Source organism: Corvus cornix, chromosome 4 (assembly GCF_000738735.6).
Source record: "Corvus cornix cornix isolate S_Up_H32 chromosome 4, ASM73873v5, whole genome shotgun sequence".
NCBI lineage: Eukaryota > Metazoa > Chordata > Aves > Passeriformes > Corvidae > Corvus > Corvus cornix.
Window position 1 is genome coordinate 43,128,248 of NC_046334.1, and position 21,753 is coordinate 43,150,000.

At 41.2% G+C, this 21,753-nt stretch overlaps 1 protein-coding gene across 2 annotated transcripts; it reads right to left on the minus strand.

Annotated features, from left to right (window-relative positions):
- Positions 1–40: 40 nt before the first annotated feature.
- PDGFRL (platelet derived growth factor receptor like) lies at positions 41–21,462 on the minus strand. 2 transcript variants are annotated; one of them, XM_039551419.1, is made up of 6 exons: positions 21,373–21,462; positions 13,851–14,145; positions 6,442–6,593; positions 4,872–5,165; positions 4,436–4,575; positions 41–705 (listed from the first exon to the last, which is right to left on the minus strand). In XM_039551419.1, exons 1-6 carry the CDS (start codon positions 21,425–21,427, stop codon positions 517–519), a joined length of 1,125 nt encoding a protein of 374 aa, XP_039407353.1. In that variant the 5' UTR covers positions 21,428–21,462; the 3' UTR covers positions 41–516. The 2 variants fall into 2 exon arrangements, with proteins under 2 accessions (XP_039407353.1, XP_039407354.1); XM_039551420.1 differs by lacking the exon at positions 41–705 and adding an exon at positions 3,136–3,805.
- Between the last annotated feature and the right edge of the window lie 291 nt (positions 21,463–21,753).

Sequence of the window (21,753 nt, forward strand, 5' to 3'; positions counted from 1 at the left end):
TTTATGTCTTTACACATATATGAAAATGAGCACACACACATTTATATTTTCATAATGTTCAGAAATTTAATTATTCTTGCAAAATAAACAACTGCTATTGGCTAACTTTGTAACAAGGCTTTTTTAGTTTGCTTTTTTGTTGTTGTTTTAAACATGTACAGTACTGGTAATGTTAAAATTGCACGTTCCACACAGCGGGTTGACCTCATGCAAGAGTCTGAGGGAAGAGACCACATGCAAAGGAAAGCCCAAAGAGCACCTGTTTCTAAATATGCACACACCCTATGCATGTTGAGACTCAAACTTTAATGCTTCATAGTAGTTTCATTAACTCACAACTCACTACTGCTGGACATAGGGAACTTTGTTGTGACCTGTCGAGCTGGTCAACATGGCATGCACTGACATATAAAAGAAACAGTGAGACAGAAGCTTCATTTAAACATCAATAAAGAAAATTAATGGCTATAATGTCAGATAACATACAGGTCAGTCCATGTCCAGAAGTCTTGCCTATCACTTCAGTTCAACTTTGGTAGCTACTGTTGTTTCTCCTTGTAGGTTCTGAGCTATACAAACATAGTTTCCCACATCTATGTCTTCAAAATCCTCAACAAGAAGAACACTCTTTGAGATTCTTGTAGTATGTCCAATTCCTCTGTTTATCAGTCTCCAGAAGTTTTGAATAATCACAGGCCTCTCAGACTGTTTAAAAACAAAACACAAACAACCCACCCACATAAAATAGGTGATTCTGAAAAGTGTATTGAGTGACACCACCCTATCACCCTGAAGCAAGAGGTTGGAGAGTAGGAGCCTGTATCCAAAAGTCAGCCCTAAGTGAGAGAACTGAAGGTGTCTGGCAGTTGCAGCAACATTCCTGCATTAAATATTGATGTACCAATAAGCTATGCCAAATAAGGATAATACAGTGGCTCTTCAAGCACAGGCACTGTGTATCTTTAGATCAGAGATGGGCTTGCCAAAGCTCTGCCTGGAGCCTGTGTGTAAGCTCAGTTTTAGGCCACTTACGAAGGCTGCATTTGGGTACCTCATCAAATAGGTGAGGTCTCCTGGGGGAGGTGCCAGGATAGATGTGTGAGCTCATTTTCAGACTTTCAGCATGTCTCAAAAAGAAGGCAGCAGTGGCATGCCTTCAGTCAGAGGTAGCTGACTTTTAGTTCTCTTTTAGCACAGCAAATAGCTGTAAATCACATGTTGAGAACTAATTCTTCCTCTAGTTTTAGAAAACACTATATTAGAAAACATACAAACTAACAATTCTCAAATACTTCTAAGTTAATCCTCACATTCTGCTTTCCAAAATGTACATGTAACTTCAAAGCCAAAAAGACACATACACCTGCCATGTTTAGATCAAAAAAAACCCGCTTTTGGGGGGTTTTTTTGTTATTAAATAAAAAGTGGTTTGGGTTTTTTTTTTGTTTGTTTTTTTGGTCTTTTTAGTTCTGTAAGATAGTTCCCTAATGGACTGGTTATAAGGTCACACTGCCTGGCACCTCAGAAAGTCACAAAATACTGGGTAAGAGAAATTGGCCCACAGATAGACTAAGGCAGTCTCTTTTCTTCCAAAATCCATCAGCTGCTAGTCAGCAGCTTTAAGCACACTGGCTTCTGCTACACCAGTAACTGGGATAAAACTGTGAAAGGTTTCTGCTTGGAAAGAGTCTTCCCTTGCTTCATGAAATGGATGGATTATCCATTTACCAATATGAATGCTACAAGGCTTAAGCTAAATGTAGCAAAAGGGTAAGTTAGACACTTAAGCAAAGCTACAATCTCACACTTGCAAAATGACCAGTACAAAGGCAGCTGCCAGTCTTCTGAATTTAGGGTTGAGTCACAGTGCAGTCAGGGAATGACGTACCAGCTTTAAAAAAATATATAAAAATTCTTGGCTGTAAATTTCATAGAAATTCTTAAACTTTTAAAAGTAATTAAGCCACTTAGCAAAGCACTACCTCCTGTTCCAAGCCTCAAAATTAAGTGCTACCTGCAATCAAGTACTATTGCACACTTTATCCAAGTCTAAGTTAGTTCTTAAATATAGCAAGTGGAACTTCCTTGACCCTACTGAAAGTGAATGTAAAGGCTGTGCAAGGTGGACCCTGTTTGCATGGTTGGGCTCTTGCTAGTCCATTTTTCCTCCAACTACTTGCCTTCTGCTTTGAAGCCTGTTGCACAGAATCAGATTAAGGGTGGATCTGTATGCATTCACAGCAGGTGAAGAGCAAATGCAATTGTCAGGGAGTGGCAAGGGAAAACAAGAAAAAAAAAACAACTGAGTGGAACAAAAGAGGAGGGAGAGGTTAGTGACTACAGAGGTGAAATAAGGGTCTCCACAATGCAGCGTACCTAGGAACAAGGCAGGGATTAATCTGCTGCTTCTGCTCAGGAATCGAGCAGTAGGGGAGAGCCCAGCTGCTGGGTGGCGTGGGGTGGGACAAAACTATCACTGAGCTCCCAGCACTGAAAGCAGCAGCATGAATGGAAACATCCAGTGAATCTTAGAACCATGTCGGTCCTTTTTCTTGCATGAAAGGTCTGTATGACCAGCAACACTGATGGTCCTGTCTCTTCTCCCTCCACCCCCTTTTTTCTTTGCAGTATGTGAACATTCTCAATAAATGTTAAAGTCTCCAACAAAGCACACTGTGCTTCTACTCTGACATTTACTTCATCCTTTTTTTGGGGCAGAAACCCAAACACAACTCTCCCCTCCCTATCCCCAGGCACAGCTGGAGCTGAGATTGTTTATTCCAGTGGATAAGCACATCAGCCTTTTCCAGGGCAGATTCAGGCCACAGGCCAAAGCCTCTCTCACCCCCGTAGGTGGGTGCAGTGAGAGGTGTCCTCTGCTAATTGCGCATGTGCCCTGCACTGAAGCTCTAGTATCCATAGCAAACAAGGGAGATAATCTGCATGCTTTAGCTGTTTATATTCAGTGCTAGAGGTGTAAACGTGTACATGCCAGCATGCATCAGGTGCTGTAAAACCACTGGGAGCAGCTGGGCCAATAATAGCCAGCAAACCAGGCTGGGGGCAGCCTGGGAAAGATGAAAAACTAGGGCGGATTCTAAGGAGATACACACTTTTGGAAGGCCAAGCTGAGTCTAGAATTTAATTCCTTTAATTGTTCTTAGTAATTACAGTTAGTTACAAAAGACAAAAATGGGGTTTGTCCAGCCAGTTATTACAGTCTAATAAACAGATATCAAGGGAAGCTGAACAAAAGAAACCAAAAAAAACAACACAAGACAAAAAATGGAAAACCGTATCAATCAACAAAGCTAATGTGATCAAGCAGGGGCATTTCTTCCCTTCCAGAAAAGGATGGCTGGAGGGGGATAGAGGGAGTGAAAGGACAAACTAACATCTAAGCAAGGAGCTGGTTCTACACTCCCAGTGCTCTCACCAGCAGTTCAAATCCCTTTTGTGTTTACTTGCTCTCTCACTGTTGTCCCCGAGGACACACACACCTTCCTGTCTGAATGGCTACTGCAAACTTCTGCAGTAGACTTGCATTTCCTGAGGCCTAGTAAGCACTGAACACAAATCACTCATTTAAGCAATTATCTCTGCCGTTAAATTACTTACTTCTCTGCTCTCCCAAGGACACCAGTGCTGATAAAAGAATCTTACTAGCAAGCTCCATACTGTCCTTTGACAACCCAGCACCAGAAGAGTGGGCAAATAGGATGCAATGCCAACTCTCCAGTCATAGAAGATCCCTTTTCCCTGGTGAAGGGTTCCATCCTCCAGCAATCCTTCCTCTGCTCCTTGTCTGCTTAGGATAAACAGCAATAGGGATGAGGCTGATGAAGAAATGAGCTCTGCTGTAACAGGTGAAGGTGGTTAGTGGGAAAAGAAAAGGGATGCTCAATGATGCTAGTCAGTTACATCTTATTTTGTGCAAGAAAGACACCACGGATTCACTCTGGGTTTCCTGTGGATTCTTTCAGATGAGGCTGGGCAGAAGCATACTCTGCTTCTGGATATGGGCAAGCTTAAAAGTTCTGTGCTGGGATGATTCATGCACCCAAGCTGTGGAGAAGGAAGGAATGTCAAATGCAGACGCATCAGTGGGCCTTGTGGTTTGCCCTAGAACAGCCTCTTGATGCTGGTTGGCTTTGACCTTGTCTGAGGCTTTTTTTGGAAATGCTGCCAGAGGCCAAGTATCACCGGAACGGAAATCTGAGGGAGGAGTGAGCTTTGCTGAATTTAATCTTTACTAACAGGGGTAGAGCTCTCCAGCTTCATCCCTGTGCTACTTCTAGATTCTCAGGGAAAGAGAAGCTGAAGTTCAAAGGGGATATGCTGCCTTCTCCTGCCAGCATGCCTGAACTGGCAAGAGCATTCAAAGTGCTGCCTTTGTGAAGAACAAACCATTTCAGGCAGGGCATACACCTCTTACCTCTTGCCCTGGGTACTGCCACCTGAAGTTCACATCCACATCTGGCTCCCCCAGGACTGTGCAGACAACATGAACTCTGTCACTGAGTCTGGCTCTACTGGATGACACGGCAATTGTGGTTGAGGGCGGGCCCTTGGGAACTGAGACAAAGATAGTGTTTAGAAACAGAAAATTAGCTGCTAAAGTTAAATACACTGATAAAATTCAGAGTCAATTTTTGACTCAGTTTGTTTAATGCAACAGGTGTTTTACACCTGCAACTTTCCCGTCTAAACTGGGAAACTTGCTTGAATTTAAACCTGATAAATGTTTTATCACATATACTTTTGATCAAGATTTTCAAACTCTGATTGCATTACTTACTTTACTTTTTAAAAATTATTTTCTTAATGTCAGCAGAAGAGTCAGTTTAAGCATAGAGAAAACTGCACTTTACCTTCCACATACAGTAGGTGATATTTGATGGAAATCTGAGGTGCTCCCTGTGACTCTGCTTTGCAGTAGACAATACCTTTATGATCAGGAGTAGGGTGCTGGAAGACAAAACCCTTCTTTGCATCATAAATAATACCAGTTCCATCTATTTCAATTTCTTCTGCTGGAAATTCCCTGTGTAGAGTCACTTTTGCTGAAGGAGTAGTAACACGGCATGGGATGACTGCAGGTTTATCTGGGTTCAGGTAGACAATCTCAAAGTAACTGGGAGTAGGTACAAAAAGTTCCTCTTTGTCTGTGCAGAAGAGTTGACATAATTACAGAAATATTTACATTTTGGTTTAAGAGAAAGAAAAGTACATTTGACAAGAGAAAATAGCTGTGAGCAACATTTAAAACAAAAAGCTTTGGCTTAATTTTTAATATGCACCACGAAAGAAAAAAGAATATTGCTTGCATTAAAAACCATTAAATTGAAACTAAAAATGAAGTATTTTTTTAATCTTAAGAAAATCTTTGGAATGTCTTTTAGTAAGCTTCCAAATACTTATCTGGATCCCATCACCACTGGTAAGATAAGGACTACTAGAAAAAGATATCTTTGAAGCTACAGACTTTTTATACCTATGCTTTTAGGCAAAATGTTTGATTTACTGTCCTAAATAGATGAAACATTTAGTGCCCTTAGAATTGCAGTTAAGGAATATTTCCATAATTGGCATGCTTCTTGGAAATATAAATCTGAAATTCCTCTTTCTAGCATGAGCATTTACATAATAACTTGATGAGAAGTTTATTCCAGCCTTTCTAAAGGAATGTATCCTAAAAACATTAAGCACTTCTGTCTCATGGTCCAATTTAGCTCCAAAATGTAGTGCAAACAATCCTATCTCAACATTTTGTACTAAAACATTTTCTTGCCACGAATACTTTAGCTCTAGTGAGGCATCAAAGGTTGTTTTACTATTCAGAATGGTTTCCAGAAGAAAAAATGAATCATTTGATTTCAGCTCTGTTGTACCAAGTAGCGGCAAACTGTGCACAGGCTCTGGGGGACATCACATGTACTTGAAGAGTGTTTTGCCTCTTAACATGCTATAATGACTCCTCAGAGAAACTGTGGCCTTACCAAGGTCAGCAAGGTCAAGATCTTTAAGGCAGTGCACCTAACTGGAATAAAGTGGCAGTGGGGGAGAGTCCATGGGGCCATCTGAATGCCGTGACAAAATGAATCTTCTGCACAGATTTATTTTCTTTATCAACACATGTTTTCAAGAATTAAAACATTTTTTATTTGTTTCGTAGAAAATCCTCAGAAAGTGTGTTATTATTTTCTAAGGTTTGTGCTTTTCATTACATTATGCGTTACTCTGGGTACACATTTCACATAATCTATAGGGAAAATGGACTCAAAAAATCACACAAAGCAAGTAATTTTCTGCCCACCAGCACTGTCTTCCTTAACATCCACTAAAAATAGATGAAAACTGTGGGAGTAAAATCTCAACAGTGAAACCACATGTAGCTTTCTTCCTGTCTCACCATTAATAATCCCCCAGTCAGTGAATTACCTGTGAAAAAGATGTACGTTGACCCTGTTTTGGTCTCATCCTTCCTGCATTTGTTACCATTGCACAGCTGAAGCCAGCAGCTGTATTCACCTGTGTCTGCTGCCGTGGAGTTTGCGAGGATCAGCTGACTATACCTGTCAAGCTGCTGTATGCTGTGGAAAAATAAAAACAGATGTATTTCCTTGTTCATTTCTGTCAGCTCATTTCCACTTCTGGTTTTTTTATTCCTTCTCTGTAAAACTGACCCACTTTTCACTTTCAGACCTCTGTTGTAAATTCCCCTTTTGCTCCAGCAGAGACTGTTTACGTGAGTAGTTTTACTGATTTTAACTACATATGAGAGCTTGCAAGCTTTTGTCTTGTACAGTTCATTTTTGGATTCCTTCAAGTCTCCGTTTTGAAAATGGGCTGCAACCGTTCTAGGCAATATGTTCATCTATGTTTTGTCCCAGTTTGTCCATGCACAGCCCTTTCCTTCATTATACAAGGCAACCCACATGCATCTCAGTCCTTTTTAAATACTGTAGCAATGCTTTGATAGTATCTAACAAAGATAATTCACAAGTAGTTAGTAGCAGATACTCTACAGAAAGTTTGTTTAATAATTTGTGCCTGCTTTCAGTGTGAATGCTTTACCAATCTTTAACATACTGGTCAAAGTTTCCACTTGGAAAGAGCTGCCATCTCAGCTTGGATTTGTCCTGCAAGTTAAATCATTTTGCATCACCTACGCCTCTGCTCTAAGTCACCTCACTGGAGTTTCCTCCTCATCCCTCGGCTATTTTAGAGCATGACCCTGAGAACAGCTGGAGGTGTAGTGGCACTGCCATCATGTAACTACACAAAATTCAGCCTGTGTGATTATTTCAGACTTCATTTGCTTTTTTTTTCTTTTCTTCTCCTGAATTTCCCAGGCACCTCTCTCAGTGGATTGACATTTGTAAATGTGCAAATATTTATAAACATGTAGACGTATACATAGATACTGACAATTTTTCTAAGGGGTAAAGGTCCTATCTTATGAAACACAGCAGCTAGTATCATCTTTTTCTTTTTTCTATATATTTTAAGGTTTACTTTCCTGGCTCTTTCTGGCAGACAGATGGTGTTGTGGTTGGCAGTCTGCTGGGTTGACTTTTGATGGATTGCAAAAGCAATGGCCTGAGAGTACCAATTCTCAGGGAACCCTGTCAGCACAGCCATGTGCCAGTAGTGATGTACTCTGCTGCTGCTCTGACCCTTAAAAACGTTCTTTTCAACCACTGCCTTTCATGATTGTGCATCAAGGTCATGAAGGGTTCCCTCTTTCCTTTGAGAGACATTGAGTTACAAGGTAGTTTCTTTTCTAACCAAGTCAGGAATGATTTATCCAAGTTTAGGCATTTGATAATAAATTTCTTGTTACTGTTTTAAATGGGATTTGGACAAATACACAGCTTGCATGAAATATGAACAGCTCTCATACTCATTCAACTGTGGGTTTTTTGAATATTTATTATCCTCCTAATTCTTATTAATGTGGCAGTTATTCTGTGAGGCAGATACCCAACTGAATCACTTCTTTTTGGGATTAGCAACTTTGAAGAAATTTTTATCCTCTAAAACACCTCATCACTGAGTAACAGCAGTACTATAAACATGCCTGTGTGTGCTGTGTTCTCTAAATGCTCTGTTTTCCTTAACTCTCCATTGCAGGCAGAATAACTGTGTAAACCAAGGCTGCCACTTCAGCTACATGTGCTTCCCAAAAGTTCTGACTCCCCAGGTGTTCTGCTAGCAGTCTGCACAACTACCAGCCATCACAAGCAGCAATTCACGTAACCCAACATTCAGCCTTCAGTCAGACCAGCAGCTTAGAGATAAAAGCACACCAAATACACACCTCAAACAGAGATAACTGAGAAGGACCTTTTCCATTTAAGCCCTCAGACACCGCTAGTACATGGATCCACCACAGGGCAGTTTTGAGGCCTGCCTCAATAAACAGGCAAATCATGTTTCCTATCCACTAATGCACTTGTCCTACACAACCTTGCCTGATTCCACTTTTTAGAATAATGTAATTATGGTGCAGTAGCCTTTCCATTTTTAATAAATACACTACCTTACATTATAAATTATCTTCAGTTTCTGGATAATCTTTGAGCGATTCCTATTTGTGCAAGAGAACAACAGGAAGAAAAGATAAATCCAAAACATGTCCTTGTCTGTATTATTACTATTTAGTTTCACAGTTCACATTTCACAGGCTATATGACTACCTCAGAATAAAATGTTTTCCAAGGACCAAGTACTAAATGTCAACAATACAGAGAAACCATTATGCCAGAACACTTTTGCCTCCAATCACTAATGCAGACACTGAGCTATAGCTTGAAATTCTAATAGATAGAAAAATAAGGTCAGAGTTAATTAATTATTGTACAGTGTGTTCTTCTTAACTGAGAACAAGCTATCCAGTAATCAATGGAAATAACCTAGCAAGGTAGTCATCCACAAACATGCACTAACAAAACCTGGCAACTGAGAGTGGAAGTGTTGAAACTTGAGATATGACCATATTAAGCAGACAAAACAGGCCATATAGTAAATTATAAATGGTAAATCCAACAGCTGACCAATATTTCCAGGATAATTTATTATTTCATTAATATTTTAAATCCTGGGAAGTCTGACACAGAAGCCAAAATTTTCCTGTGTTGTAGATGTCACAAAGTAAAAATGTTGTATACACCAACATTACCAGACTGTTTAAAGAAACTAGAAAAGTAGCCCAAAATCTTATTCCATACATTTATCTTATTAAACTGTAGATACTTACAGTTCAGAAGATTTTTGCCAGAACACTGCGCCACATTTAGAAGCTAAAATACATATATATATATATATATATACATATATATATAAAGACAGTATACATAGCATCACTCAAAGAGCATTTACCAAACTCTTCTCCAGCAGCTGCATTCATACCAACAAAAGAGAGCTTATCTCAAATATACGCTCACTAGGACAGGAACATAACATCTCACTGTTTTACACAACAAAAAAATCCTTAGCTTTCAGACTTCAAAGCACAAGCAGCAAAATTAAATTCAGTTATACACATGAGCACAACAGATGTCCCACTAAGCCTGTGGGAGTCTGCATTCAGTGAAAGCAGTCTAATTTCAGTCTAATTTTGCCTCCTAAAACATCCAGTTTCCTCAATTTTTGTGAGAGTGCTCCTGTCCAGACACCCTCTGCTCACAAGAATGTACATGTGATGTATGTCCAGCTGTTTGCCCCAGCTCCTTCCATTAGAGCAGCTCCATTTCATGTGAGCTCTCTTATCAGACAAAGTTAAATGCAGCTGGTCTTCAGCAGGGGAGAGACCCATGCTCCAATCAAGCAGCACAGAAACTGTGTGAAGTCACACTGCCTTCATCTAGAGCAGCTTTCTGCTATAAAGCTTTAGTAAAGGGAAAATGTGCCTGCCCTTATTTTTATTTTCATCCCTCTCATATGTTGTAGATCCAGTTTCTGGGTGAGCCTCCAGTCATTAATTTGTTATTCGCAGTCTTACAAAACAGCATTCCAGCCCTTCCGTACTGGGGGTGCAAGAGCAACCTCTGACTCTTAAAGCCATCAATGTTTTTGGCTAGTTCAGCCAGCACACAAAGTTTTCAGACAAGAAGTACTTATGTGCTGAACAAAGAAACTGAGCATTACAGATAACAGGCTAGTTCTGAAGCAAGCCTGTGTGTGTCCTTGAGCTGGGAGCACGTTTGCATGATTCGAGCTTTCTCCCAGAGTTGTATGGCATGCTAGAGTCTCTAAAGCTAAGTAAATTATTTCAGTGTGTACTGTTACATACTCCAGTTAGAACAGCGGAAAGGCAGAATTTCTGCTCCATCTCAGCAGGAAGCAGCCAAAGAGTCCTCCTCCTCCTTTCACTCGGCATCTCTCCCTCCCTCAGATATGATAATTTTAGCATCTGTAACAGCTCCAGACCTATTAAAAACTGAGACTCTCTAGTACAGCAAGCAAAATATTTTATTTACCAGGTTGTAAAGTATGGCTACAAGGACAAATTCAATGAAAGCATAGCCACTAATACTAGAGAAATGGCTTTTCTAATTAAAATCTTCCTCTTTTGGAAAGGCATATTGTCCCCCAGGTTGCTGTATTCACCTTACCATCTGAGTGAGTTAAAAATGTGGTAAGCATAGCATGGAGGCCAAACATCTAGCTTTTATCCCTACTTCTTCTTGCAACCACCCATAGAAAATACATTACATTGATGCTAAATTTAACTAGTTGCAAACCAAAATGCCACAGTAGTTGAATTTGCAAATCCCTTCTATTATTTAATGGAAAACTAGGAATTGGATGCCTGAGCATCTGTTTCTATAAGGACATTAAAATGAACAGAAGAATTGTAGTCATTAGTCTCCAGCAACTGGACCATTGTCAGTTTTGTCACCATTGTCCCTCCTCCTCTTCACTTTTCCTCTGGCACACCAACCCACTCCTTCTTCATTTTCCATTACCTCCTCATGGCCCCATCACTTCCCCCTGCTGCTGCCATCAATTCTGGTTTGCACCCATGCCCCAACTCCAGCAAGACCCGCATGGAAATCGAAGGTAAAAAAGCCCAGCCCAGTTAATTAGCTTGGGTTTTGCCCCACACCTTACTAACTGGTAATGAAGGGATTACCTTATTCTCGGTCTTTAAGTACCCAAAAAACGTTAGAAGATACTGGCCATATATCTAGATGATTAAACAATTTCTGCTATAGGTTATTATTGCTAAGAATTTCCCCCTCTGCCCTATATTCATCATTTTGTTTTAAAATAATGAAGGTAATATATTAATAAAATTTTTTAAATTGCCTATTGCAGTTGATGCTTGGTGCGTGGTCTTGCATGTGCCACAAGGAAGATCTAAGCTCCTCTTGAAAGACCATACCTTTGCTAACCTTTTCTGGTGCCAGTTCACTTACGAACACTGCCAACTGAGCTAAGTAGATGATACCTTTATGGTACTTCCAGTTAAACTCCATCAAAGCTTTCTAAAACCACAGAACACAAATTTCAAATTTCACATTCTATAGAGCAGACTTTAATTCATACGCACCTATTAGCACTACAGCAAAGACCTTGAGATAATTACCAAAGCCATCCTAAAAATGTGATGAAAATGTAACTGCACAGGATTCTGTGTCAATGTCTCCATAAATTATTACTATTCTGTGACTCTGAAATCTGCTTCTAATCTAGGTTTTCAATTTCTCTAGTTAATTTTAGGATCTCCTGCTTGCATTCAAAACTGTTGATTTAGTCAAACACAGCCTTACTGCTTCAATAACTTATTTCAAAAGTCATGACTATTATATTTCAATACAGATCCTTAAGTATATGCCTTACATACTTCTAAAGGAAAAGATATACTTAGGCAAGTTATATCCACCCAGTCAAAATGTTTTGTTTTGTGTGGCGTTACTAGCCTTTGTTGTATGGTTAAATTACTACTGTTAACTTGACTGAGAACCGAAATGTAAATTGCTGAGGCAACAAGATCCCAAACTCCTTCAAACTGGAAAACAGAAAACTACACAATGATGACACATGTATTTTTTTTGTTTTCCCAAACTATCTCATTTTCTTGTATTTTGTTCCATATGCATCAACAGAGAATACTTTAATTTTGCATGAGAGGAATAGACAGCGAAATAACCAATTAAGAAGCATTCAGATTTCTCTCCAAAAACTCTGAATACTTGGCCTGCCTTCTTCAATGCCAGATGCTGATACTCAGATAACATGGCGTGGAGGTCTACAGGACCAAACCATGTCAGCAACCTATTTGCAAGTGCACAAAATTAAGACAGACTTGAGAACGACAACCACCACCATGTATGCACACACTCCCTGTTGATTTGCACATCCGGCTCTGGCTTGCTGGGCCGCCAGGTCTGTACGGCAGCTAATAAACGCCACCTACTGAAAGAAACCTGGATAGAACAGTATTCCCTACAAAAGAGTAAGCAGTAGCAGTTTAAATCGGCCACAGGATCTTTTGAGAGATACTCTTTTGATAAGCCCACAGCAGGAACCGGCTTGCTGCCGTAACTTACTGTGGCAGAAGCCTTGCACTCAGAGTTCTTGAGCTCCTCAGCCAACAAGGGACAAGCATATAATTGCACAGAGAACTGGCTCATGAACTACAGGAGGATGTGCTAGAGATCACAGCGTGTAACTGCCATTCATCAACATTCCTCTTGGGAAAGAGAAGTGGAGTATCTGAAATATTAATTAACTGGGAGTGATTTTAAGGTAACATCACACCTGTAAGTGAAATAGATCAGAGATTTACATAATCTGAGTTAGTTAGAGAGCATACACACTTGTACTTAGGAACAGAAGGAAAAGAGAAGCTGATATCTTGACTTATCTCTGTGCCCTTCTCACCTAATAATCCAAGAAAAGCTCCATACAATTATTTCTTCAGGTATCACTCACAGTGCTTCACTGTCTCCATAAAACAGCCAGTGAAAACAAACACTACTCAGGGCAAAATGCCTGTGGAAGACATCCTTAAGCTTCTTATATACCCCTCTTCTTTCTAATACAGGACCAAATTATTACATTTAATCTACATTTAGCTATGTGTACTATCCTGAAAAACCAGGAGGGAAAACAGTGTATGGAGTCTCAGAAAAGATGTTCAGAGCAACAGGACACTCAGATGGTGGGGCAAAAAAAAAGGAGGGAGCTCTCCTCTTCCTGCTCTAACATATCTTTATATGGTTTTCATTAACATGTCTCCTCTAGATAAAAGAAAAAGCTTTTCTTGATTTAAAGTGACAATCTTCAGCATTAAACTCTGACACAACACAAGCCCTGCAACTCCCTTTTGCACACAAAGGCAACTCTGAACCACTACTCTCACTTGCTCCTTAGCATGGAGGCTGGTGTATTTTTTGCTAGTTAAGAGATGTGGGTTTGAGTCTCTTCAGGAAATTAACCTTACTACCTCATGTGGTAGCCACATTAGCAACCAGTACAGCCTAACAGGAGCAGGTCCCTGTAGAGCAACAGGGACTCACAGATTTTGAGTGTTTTACTTTGGACCAACCCTAAGGTGCTCCCTGTTTGTGGTTAGAGCACAATGGTGAACATCATCTGTATTTTAGATTCATCTGAAGGAAATACAGTTCACATACTTTAAGACTATCTCACAGCGCAAATCACAAGGCTGTAACTGGTGATGACTAAAAGTTGCTCATCCTTTTTGCTGACACTAAAAACTATTAGATAGAGCATCTTGATTGTAAAAATATAAATAAACAAACACCAGTGGTGCTGAAAGCAGTAGGGGGAAAAAAGTTCTGGATTTTTCCTGCAAAAAATGAAAAATAGCTTACCTGAGTCTGGAGTCTTTAAAGGTGTCTAAATATGAAGGGTAGTTCCAAGTAACATTACTCCCCTTACATCGCAGTTCTATGCTTTGTCCTGCAGTCAGGCTTAAAGTGGCAGCTAGTTTCTGGACATGACCTTTATCCATCACCTGTGTCAGTATGGACTGGGACTTCAAAGAGGAGTCCGCAGATTCTCTCTCCTTCGTTTTGGGAGTCTTGGGTTTTAGTTTCTTGTTAACAGGCTTAATTTTATTTTCCCCAGGTTCTTTTGGACGCTTACTCTTCGCAGGCTGTCCAATAACTAGTAAAATAAAGAAAACAAGGCAATGTTTATATAGTCTTTTTGGAAAAAAAAATCTTCCCTATTACCCCAGAGAGTAACTGAAGTTTTGTTCTTCCTAGAAAAGATGCATAAAACTTAGTAAGAGTTAATTTCCCTAAGTTTTTGAAGTCTGTCATGACCCATTTTCCTGGGGAAAAAGGAAAAAAAAAAATAGCTTTCAACAACATGTGGAAAATCTATACTTATATAAACAGAGAAATATGCAAGGTATGAAAACTTTACAGATGGTAAGGGAAAGAAATACAGCACTTCTATCTCCAGCCACTTTTGTCATTTGTACCTCCTGGCACTGCCATGCAGTACTCAATGCCACACAAGCTCTCTAAATTCATTGCACGCGCTCATCAGTTCTGCATAACCTCTTCAAACACCATGCCACCATAAGGGACACATGAAGAACTGACAAATGTAGAACTTCACTACAATTTATAAAATACTGATGGTGATGCAGTTTTCTTCATTTACAGTAATTACTAGAATGCAAATGACACTTAAGTCACTTGAAGTTGACTTGTTTAAGTCATCACTTCTCCATAAGAGCCATTTATTTTGACAGTCCAGATGAAGACAAAATCTTATTCAGAGACAAACAGAAATTTCATTATCTCCTAGAGACAACAGGGAAGCACAGTTGCCTTTACAAACAAAGAAAACAGAAAGAAAAAGTGAGGTGTCTCAAATACTAGAAGAAATTTTTAAGCAATTTAAAAATTCCAACTTTAACTGACATCAGGAAGCACAATTCTTTGGTGAGACAAGCCTAAAACTACTTTTGCTAGACACCAGAAACTCCACTAGCTGTGCCCGACAGCTAATTCTTGTTTTCCACATGGAAACACTGAGGTATTTCATTGTACAAATCAATCAACAAGCTCCCTCTGGAATGAAAAACACCCCTGCTGTATACTCAGCACGAATTAAAACTGGTACTGGCTGCCAGTATGAACAGCAGGACTTCCAGATTCTTGCCACTGATGGCTCCTGGGACACTCCTCAAACCCCAGCAGGATACCTTGCACTGCGTCAGCTTTGACTTCTCCAAGTCCAGGCTGATGTACAACACATTTTTTTTTAAAAGGCATGGTGCCTAGTGAGCACGAATTTAAAAATCAGGAAGTTGTAGCATTTTTTCCTTGCATTTCATTAGAAAGGCTACAGTGGGTCAGGCCAAAATTATTTGCACTTACACCACCTAGTGTCAGATGCCAATCAGGGAACAGGGTAACCAACTCTGCTCCTTTGATACTACTCACCTAAGCTTCCAAGAACCTTTAGCTCAAGGAGTCTGTGAACCACAGTTGTCATCATTTCATTGTGCTTGGCTGTTTTTTGGGATGCTTTTTTGTATTTTTTTATTATATTGTCCTTGGGTGTTTTCCTTCATTAATTTGTGTGGTCAGTTTTCAAAATTACACAAATTACACATAAATACTAGAGGCCTTATAGTTTCTGTATTAAATGAATAAATATCCATGTTTCACCAACAACATTCTCTCCAGCACATACACTTTTACAAAACTTGAGTGGTTCTGACTCATTCTTTCCAGACTGACAAGTCCTACTCTGTATAATTGTTCCTGTAAAGAATTTGCATCTTACAACAGTTCCGCTACACCACATTTGACAAGAACACAAAAGCAGACTGTACACCAGGTTCAAGGTATGCTCAAATCCAGTTCTACATATTAATAGTGTCTTCTTTCCTGTCTAGAACAGCTCATTACTTTTCAAGACAGCACTATTAGGAGGTGACTTTCTTTAAAATAATCAAGTGTAATTCCAAGATCACTTTCCTAAGTAGGAACTATTGGTTAATAATTCCCAAGTAGAAACTCATCAAGGTATATATGTAGGGAGAACAATTTGTGTTACTTAGCATCTACCAGCACAAAATCTGAAGTCCTATTTTCCCTGCCCAGTCTTTCAAAATTGAGAGATCATTCTACAACTCTTTACTGACAAGTTTTCTTTGAACAGATACTTAAACATGCTGAAAAGCATGTGCCTTACAAGATCCCAGTTAAATTTAACTGGATAAAAGCAATTCTATCCATACTGCAAAAAGACTAACTCCTACTCTTTATTTCCTATTAGTTATTGTTTCGTGAGAGGTCTTCCCTTGTCTCACAGCACCTTGGTTCCCAAGGAATCTTTTACAACAGGTTTATTAAAAGCCTTTGGGAATCCAAATACATCAACCAATTCATCCATGGCCAAACTCTCAGAAAAAGTCCTCAGAGAACCTCAGCAGATATGAAAAACAGAAAACACTTCTCAAGGGAAAAAAAAAAAAAGGCAGTCATGCCAAAACCACACTGACTTTTCTGCAATTCATGCCTGTTTATTCATGAGTTCAGTTTACAGAATACAGATATCTGGTTTTGTACCTCTACCTCCCTCAAATATCGTAAAATACTGGGATATTTCCACTTCCCTGGAAAGGTATAATTATATCATATGATACAGTGGTATGCAGTGATATCGCAGAATCAATTCAGTTGGAAAAGACCTCTGAGATCATCAAGTCCAACCTTTGACCAAAAACCACCGTGTCAATTATACCACAGCACTAAGTGCCATCCAGTCTTTACTTAAACACCTCCAGGGACGGTGATTCCACCACCTCCCTTGGCAGTTCATTCCAATGTTTGATCACATCTACTGTGAAGAAATTCCTCCTAATGTCCAACCTGAACCTCCCTTGGCCCAGCCTGAGGCTCTGTCCTCTCATCCTGTCACTGGTTACCTGGAAGAAGAGGCCAAGCCCCACCTTGCTACCACCTCCTTTCAGGCAGTTGTAGAGAGTGGTAAAGTCACCACTGAGCCTCCTCTTCTGCAGGCTAAGCAACCCCAGCTCTCTCAGCTGCTCCTCATAAGACTTACCCTCGAGACCCTTCACCAGCTTCACTGCCCTTCTCTGGAAAAAGATGCTAAGTTATGACAAGCTATGCACTTGGGTTAAGGCTTCACCAATTTCAGGTTCAAATTTCTCTTACACCTCAGGTGTATACCATAAAATCATGGTACTTAAACAGTTTCTGTTGCTGATTTTCTCTAACACCGATTCCTTTGGCATATTAATGAGATGTCCTCTAATGATTCTCCCCATAGAGAAGAATTCTGTCTCAGAGTCTGCTGTTGTAGTGCTTTGTAGGATATTGCACTCTAAGTTTCTTCTATGCTTATGTCACCATTTTCCATTAAAATGTCTCTAAGCACCTCCATAGTGAACATGGGTGCACACAGATAAATTTTTAGATTTTACTTTCTATAGATGCTCTTTCTTATCCCTCATTCCTAACAGCCATAAAACTCTGCAGCCATGTCTCCCTGCCCCACCACAGTACATCTGAAGAAGAAAAAGGATTTATGGCTGGTTTTATCCTTTTTAAAGCTGTTTCTCAAACTCTTTTTGTCTGCTTTATTCTGGTTTTTATATTTAACCCATATGTGAGTTAAGGTGCCTCCTCCTCTTATGTAATTCCCCCTCCCAAAATTAAATACATCAGTGGTTTCTTTGTCTTTTATTATTCCTGCAAGAATATTAAAACTACAGTCTGGCTGTTCCACAGCAACATCTGAATCCAATTACCTGAGTACTGCTCCAGATCAAGTCAAGAATTGCTGCTCTTCTCAGGGGCTCTCTGAGTAGCAGCTCTAAATCATTATCTGTGGCATCTAAACAATTGCATTCTGCACCACACCCCGATGTGTGCGACCCAGCCCATGTGAGGGGAAGTTATTCTTCCTTTTGCTTTTCTATCCAGTCCTTGCTGCCCCTCTGATTATCCTTAGCAGACCAGTCATTACACATTGGGTGGTCAGTTACCCTTCTCCACAGGGCTGGTATTTCAGTCCAGATGACTTCTACCATCAAAACCCACCAGGAAACAGGTTTAACACTAAAGTTTTCTTCAACATGTACTGCCACTTCTCCCTTGGGTAAGCTATTCCATCTTAGTGAAATTCCATCACACTACTGTGCCCATCACATCCACCAATGAGCCTGAAAAGCCTTTTAAATAAGCATTCCCATCAAACTGGCCACTCCAGCTCCTTGTTGAACTTTCCAGAATAGTCTGTAGCAGCACAAAAGCTTTGGTTCAGCCATCCTTTTTCATTTTTTTTTCCCCCATTGAACCCTACTGAATTTGTTCAAACTACTCTTTGACATTTCCACTACTTTCTGCCAACGTTGATCCTGACACTATTTCAAAGGCACATGGATCCTGCAACCTCACCCCTATGAAATGCTTCATCCCATACTGTGTGCTCTGCCACACCTGACATTCTGCCTTTAAGAAACTGTTAAAGACTCCTCTATGAAAGCTTTTCAATTTTAAGTGCCAGAAGCCTGGTTTTGATTTTCTCAAGACGAAGCTTTTTCTCTCCACACAAGCTCCCTCTGTTCCATGTTTCTGCAGTTCAGTCAGTCTGAACACTTTCCTCCTATACCACATTCCCAGCTGCTCCCTGAGACCCTTGTCTGCCTGACCTTGTCTTTCCCTCCAGGTGACAGCAGGGGCATTTCAGGAAGCACCATCAGAGGAGATTTTATCTTCCTACACAGAAAACCTGGTTCTGCCTCTGTTGCACCTCCCAGAGAGGTGAGTTTCCAAGCAAGCCGTGGCCATGCTCCTTCCCAACATTCCCTTAATAAATCTGCACAGATATCTACTGACACCACCACTTCTGCGCCCCACAATCCTATCTTATGTCATAGCTGAATTAAGTCTTTCTATGCCAGATAACTAAATTAACTGCTACAGTATCACCTAAGGTAAAGAGGACACACAATCAAATCCTTCCAGGAACACAGAAACCATCACTAAGAGTCCTCCATTTCCTTATCCAATTTGCAAGACTTTCCCAAGAAAGGGAACAAAGTCAGCTAGCCCATTTATGCAAGCACATGAATATGCCACATTCGGGATATTTTACCGTCTCACTAGAGGAATGCACAGAGCCCTCACTGTTGTAATAACGTTGCACTGTTTAATGTTGCACTGCTTGAGCACAACAGCACTCCTTATTAAATATATAATAAAATTAAGACTTAGAAAAATATTCATTGAGAAAATGCCTCATTTCTACCTCTGATCAGCTCCTAATGTCAGTTCTAAGAGGCACTGTACTTATTTCAGCTGCACCAGTACAGTCAGGGTCCCTGCTAACTCATCATGCCAAAGCAGGAGACTATGCCTCCCTGCCACAGAAACACATCATGCAGCACTTCTGCTCCTGGTTCACAGTATGTGTCTCATCCTTTAATGTTTGTCTGCCCCTTGTTCTCACAAATGTCACACACAAAACAATTTCAAAATGGGTGTTAGTTATACAATCCTAAAGAGCATTCATTTTTTATTTGAGACATCACCTACAAACACAAGCACATTCCACTGGTCTCACAGCTGCACAGGTTATAACTCGACTAGGCCCCTGATCTTCAAGTGTCAGCCTGGAGAATCTGAGAAGCAGAGTGGGAGCAAGGTCTCCCACAAGTACAAAGGAATCAGGTTCACTGTTCACCAGACATACCCATCCCACAAGGCAGGCCCCATGTTACATCTTGGCATCATCAGAGACTGAAAAAACTCTCAATTAATACTGATAAATTCTTCCTTGAGAAGAAAATAAATTGCAAGGTTACCATAAATTAAATTTTTAAAAATTAATTAATTAATTAATTAATTGTGAGGTTACCATAAAGTATAATTAACCAGTGGGATTACTGTGTGAGGAAAGAGTCTTTGTGATTACAAGTAATGTAACAGAACAAGCAGGACACAACATTTGTGGAACTTCGAACAAAAAGGCAATCATCCAAACACACTGCCAATCTGGAGGGGCATATTTCATTAGTTCATAAATTAATATAAGATAAATTAGGAATACTATTTTGAAATTACAATACCTATATTAGGACTTCTACATTTAGCTTTAGACAAGAAACTCTTATTAAATATGCCAGATAACTTTCTCCCATTGCCAAGCTTCTGGATGGCAGAGAGGGAAGCACCCAGTCAAACCTCAGTATAAGCATGACAAACTGACAAAAAAAATAGACTTGGGAAATCTTTTGCCCAAGTTACAACTCATTTCTTACTCTGTACTTTTATTGTCTACTTCTCAAATGGAAAACACTTTTCTTGATGCGGTATACCCACAGACCAGATCTTTCAGCAGAAATCCTCTCCCACACCACTCTGATCCACAGTGCAATTCCTCTGCATGTAGTTATGAGAAAAACCAGGCTTCTGGAGTCCCTTCCCATCTCTGTTCAGCTGCTCTGAGCCTTGTCCAGTTGAGCTTTGACTTTCTCAAAGGCTGGAGACTCTACAGCCTCCTCTGACAAATTCTTTTTATGCTTAACAGCTCTCAGAGTAGAGGATTTTTTATGTTCTTACGAGAATGTTTTCCTTATGACCTCCTGAAGTACTTGTGGTAAATGCTTCGCTGCCTTCACCACTCACCTAAGAGCCTGCCTCCCATTTCTCTACAAACCCTCCCACGGGCTACACAGGCCTTGATCCCCAAGCCCTTCCATGGTGAAAAACAATGGAATTATTTTTTTATCGTTTATACTGAATAAGTATTAATAAGTTCATTCACATTTTTCTAGAGGGAAAGAGCCTCTCTTTTGCCTAGTTGAAGTCTACATGAGTCAAGAGCTAGTTATGAATGTCCCTTCCCAAAAACTTGCCTTTCCCCACCAAGACCTTCTCACAGCCTGAAGCGGAGTTAGGAGTCAAGCTCGAATCAATCGAACAACGATGCACAAAACCAACAAGTTTTTTGGTTGTTTTCTAAATCCGGGCACCACGTCCTGCACTGTCCCACGTCCAGCTCTGTCCCTCCTCAGGCGCCACACGGGATTGGACGCGGACTCAAAACGTTTTACCCCAAAGAGCGCGGGCAGGAGCAGCCGGGGCTGCCGCGAACGCCTCTCCCCTAAACCCGAACCCACATTTTCGCCGGAAGGCTTCGGCGACTTGCTGGCCGCACACGATGCGAGCAACCCGCCTTCCCTCCGCCTCTGCCCAGCGGGACGGGAGCCCCGCCGCCGCCCCCTCCCGTGATGGCTCCCGCTCCTGTCCCGGGGACTGTCGGGCCGCCGGGTACGACTGGGAAAGGGAAGCCCGCAGCGCCTCGCAAAGGGGGGGACCCGTCGGGGCGGCGGCTCACCGTGTGGCAGCGCTTCCTGCAGCAGCAGCAGGCTGAGGAGCACCCACAGCCGCATGGCGGGAGCGGCCCGGGCGCGGCGGCGGCGGGGCGGGCGGGGCGGGCGGGGCGGGCGGGGCGGCCCCGGGGCGCCTCGGCGGGGAGGGGCCGGGGCTGGGCCGCTCCCGCCGTCACCCGCCCGTCCTCGGGGGACACGCTGTGTGCGGAGCGGAGCTGCAGCTCCGGTGCGTTCGGGGACACCCGGGAAGGCCGTTCTTGAACCAGCTCGTCGGTGACAGCTGCCGCTCGCCATACGAGGCTCTGCACAAGTCCGGCTGCTGGCTGCCCTGGGTGGGCAGAGTGGAGCAGCGAGAGCCGCCCAGGCTGTATCACAGGTGCCCCCAG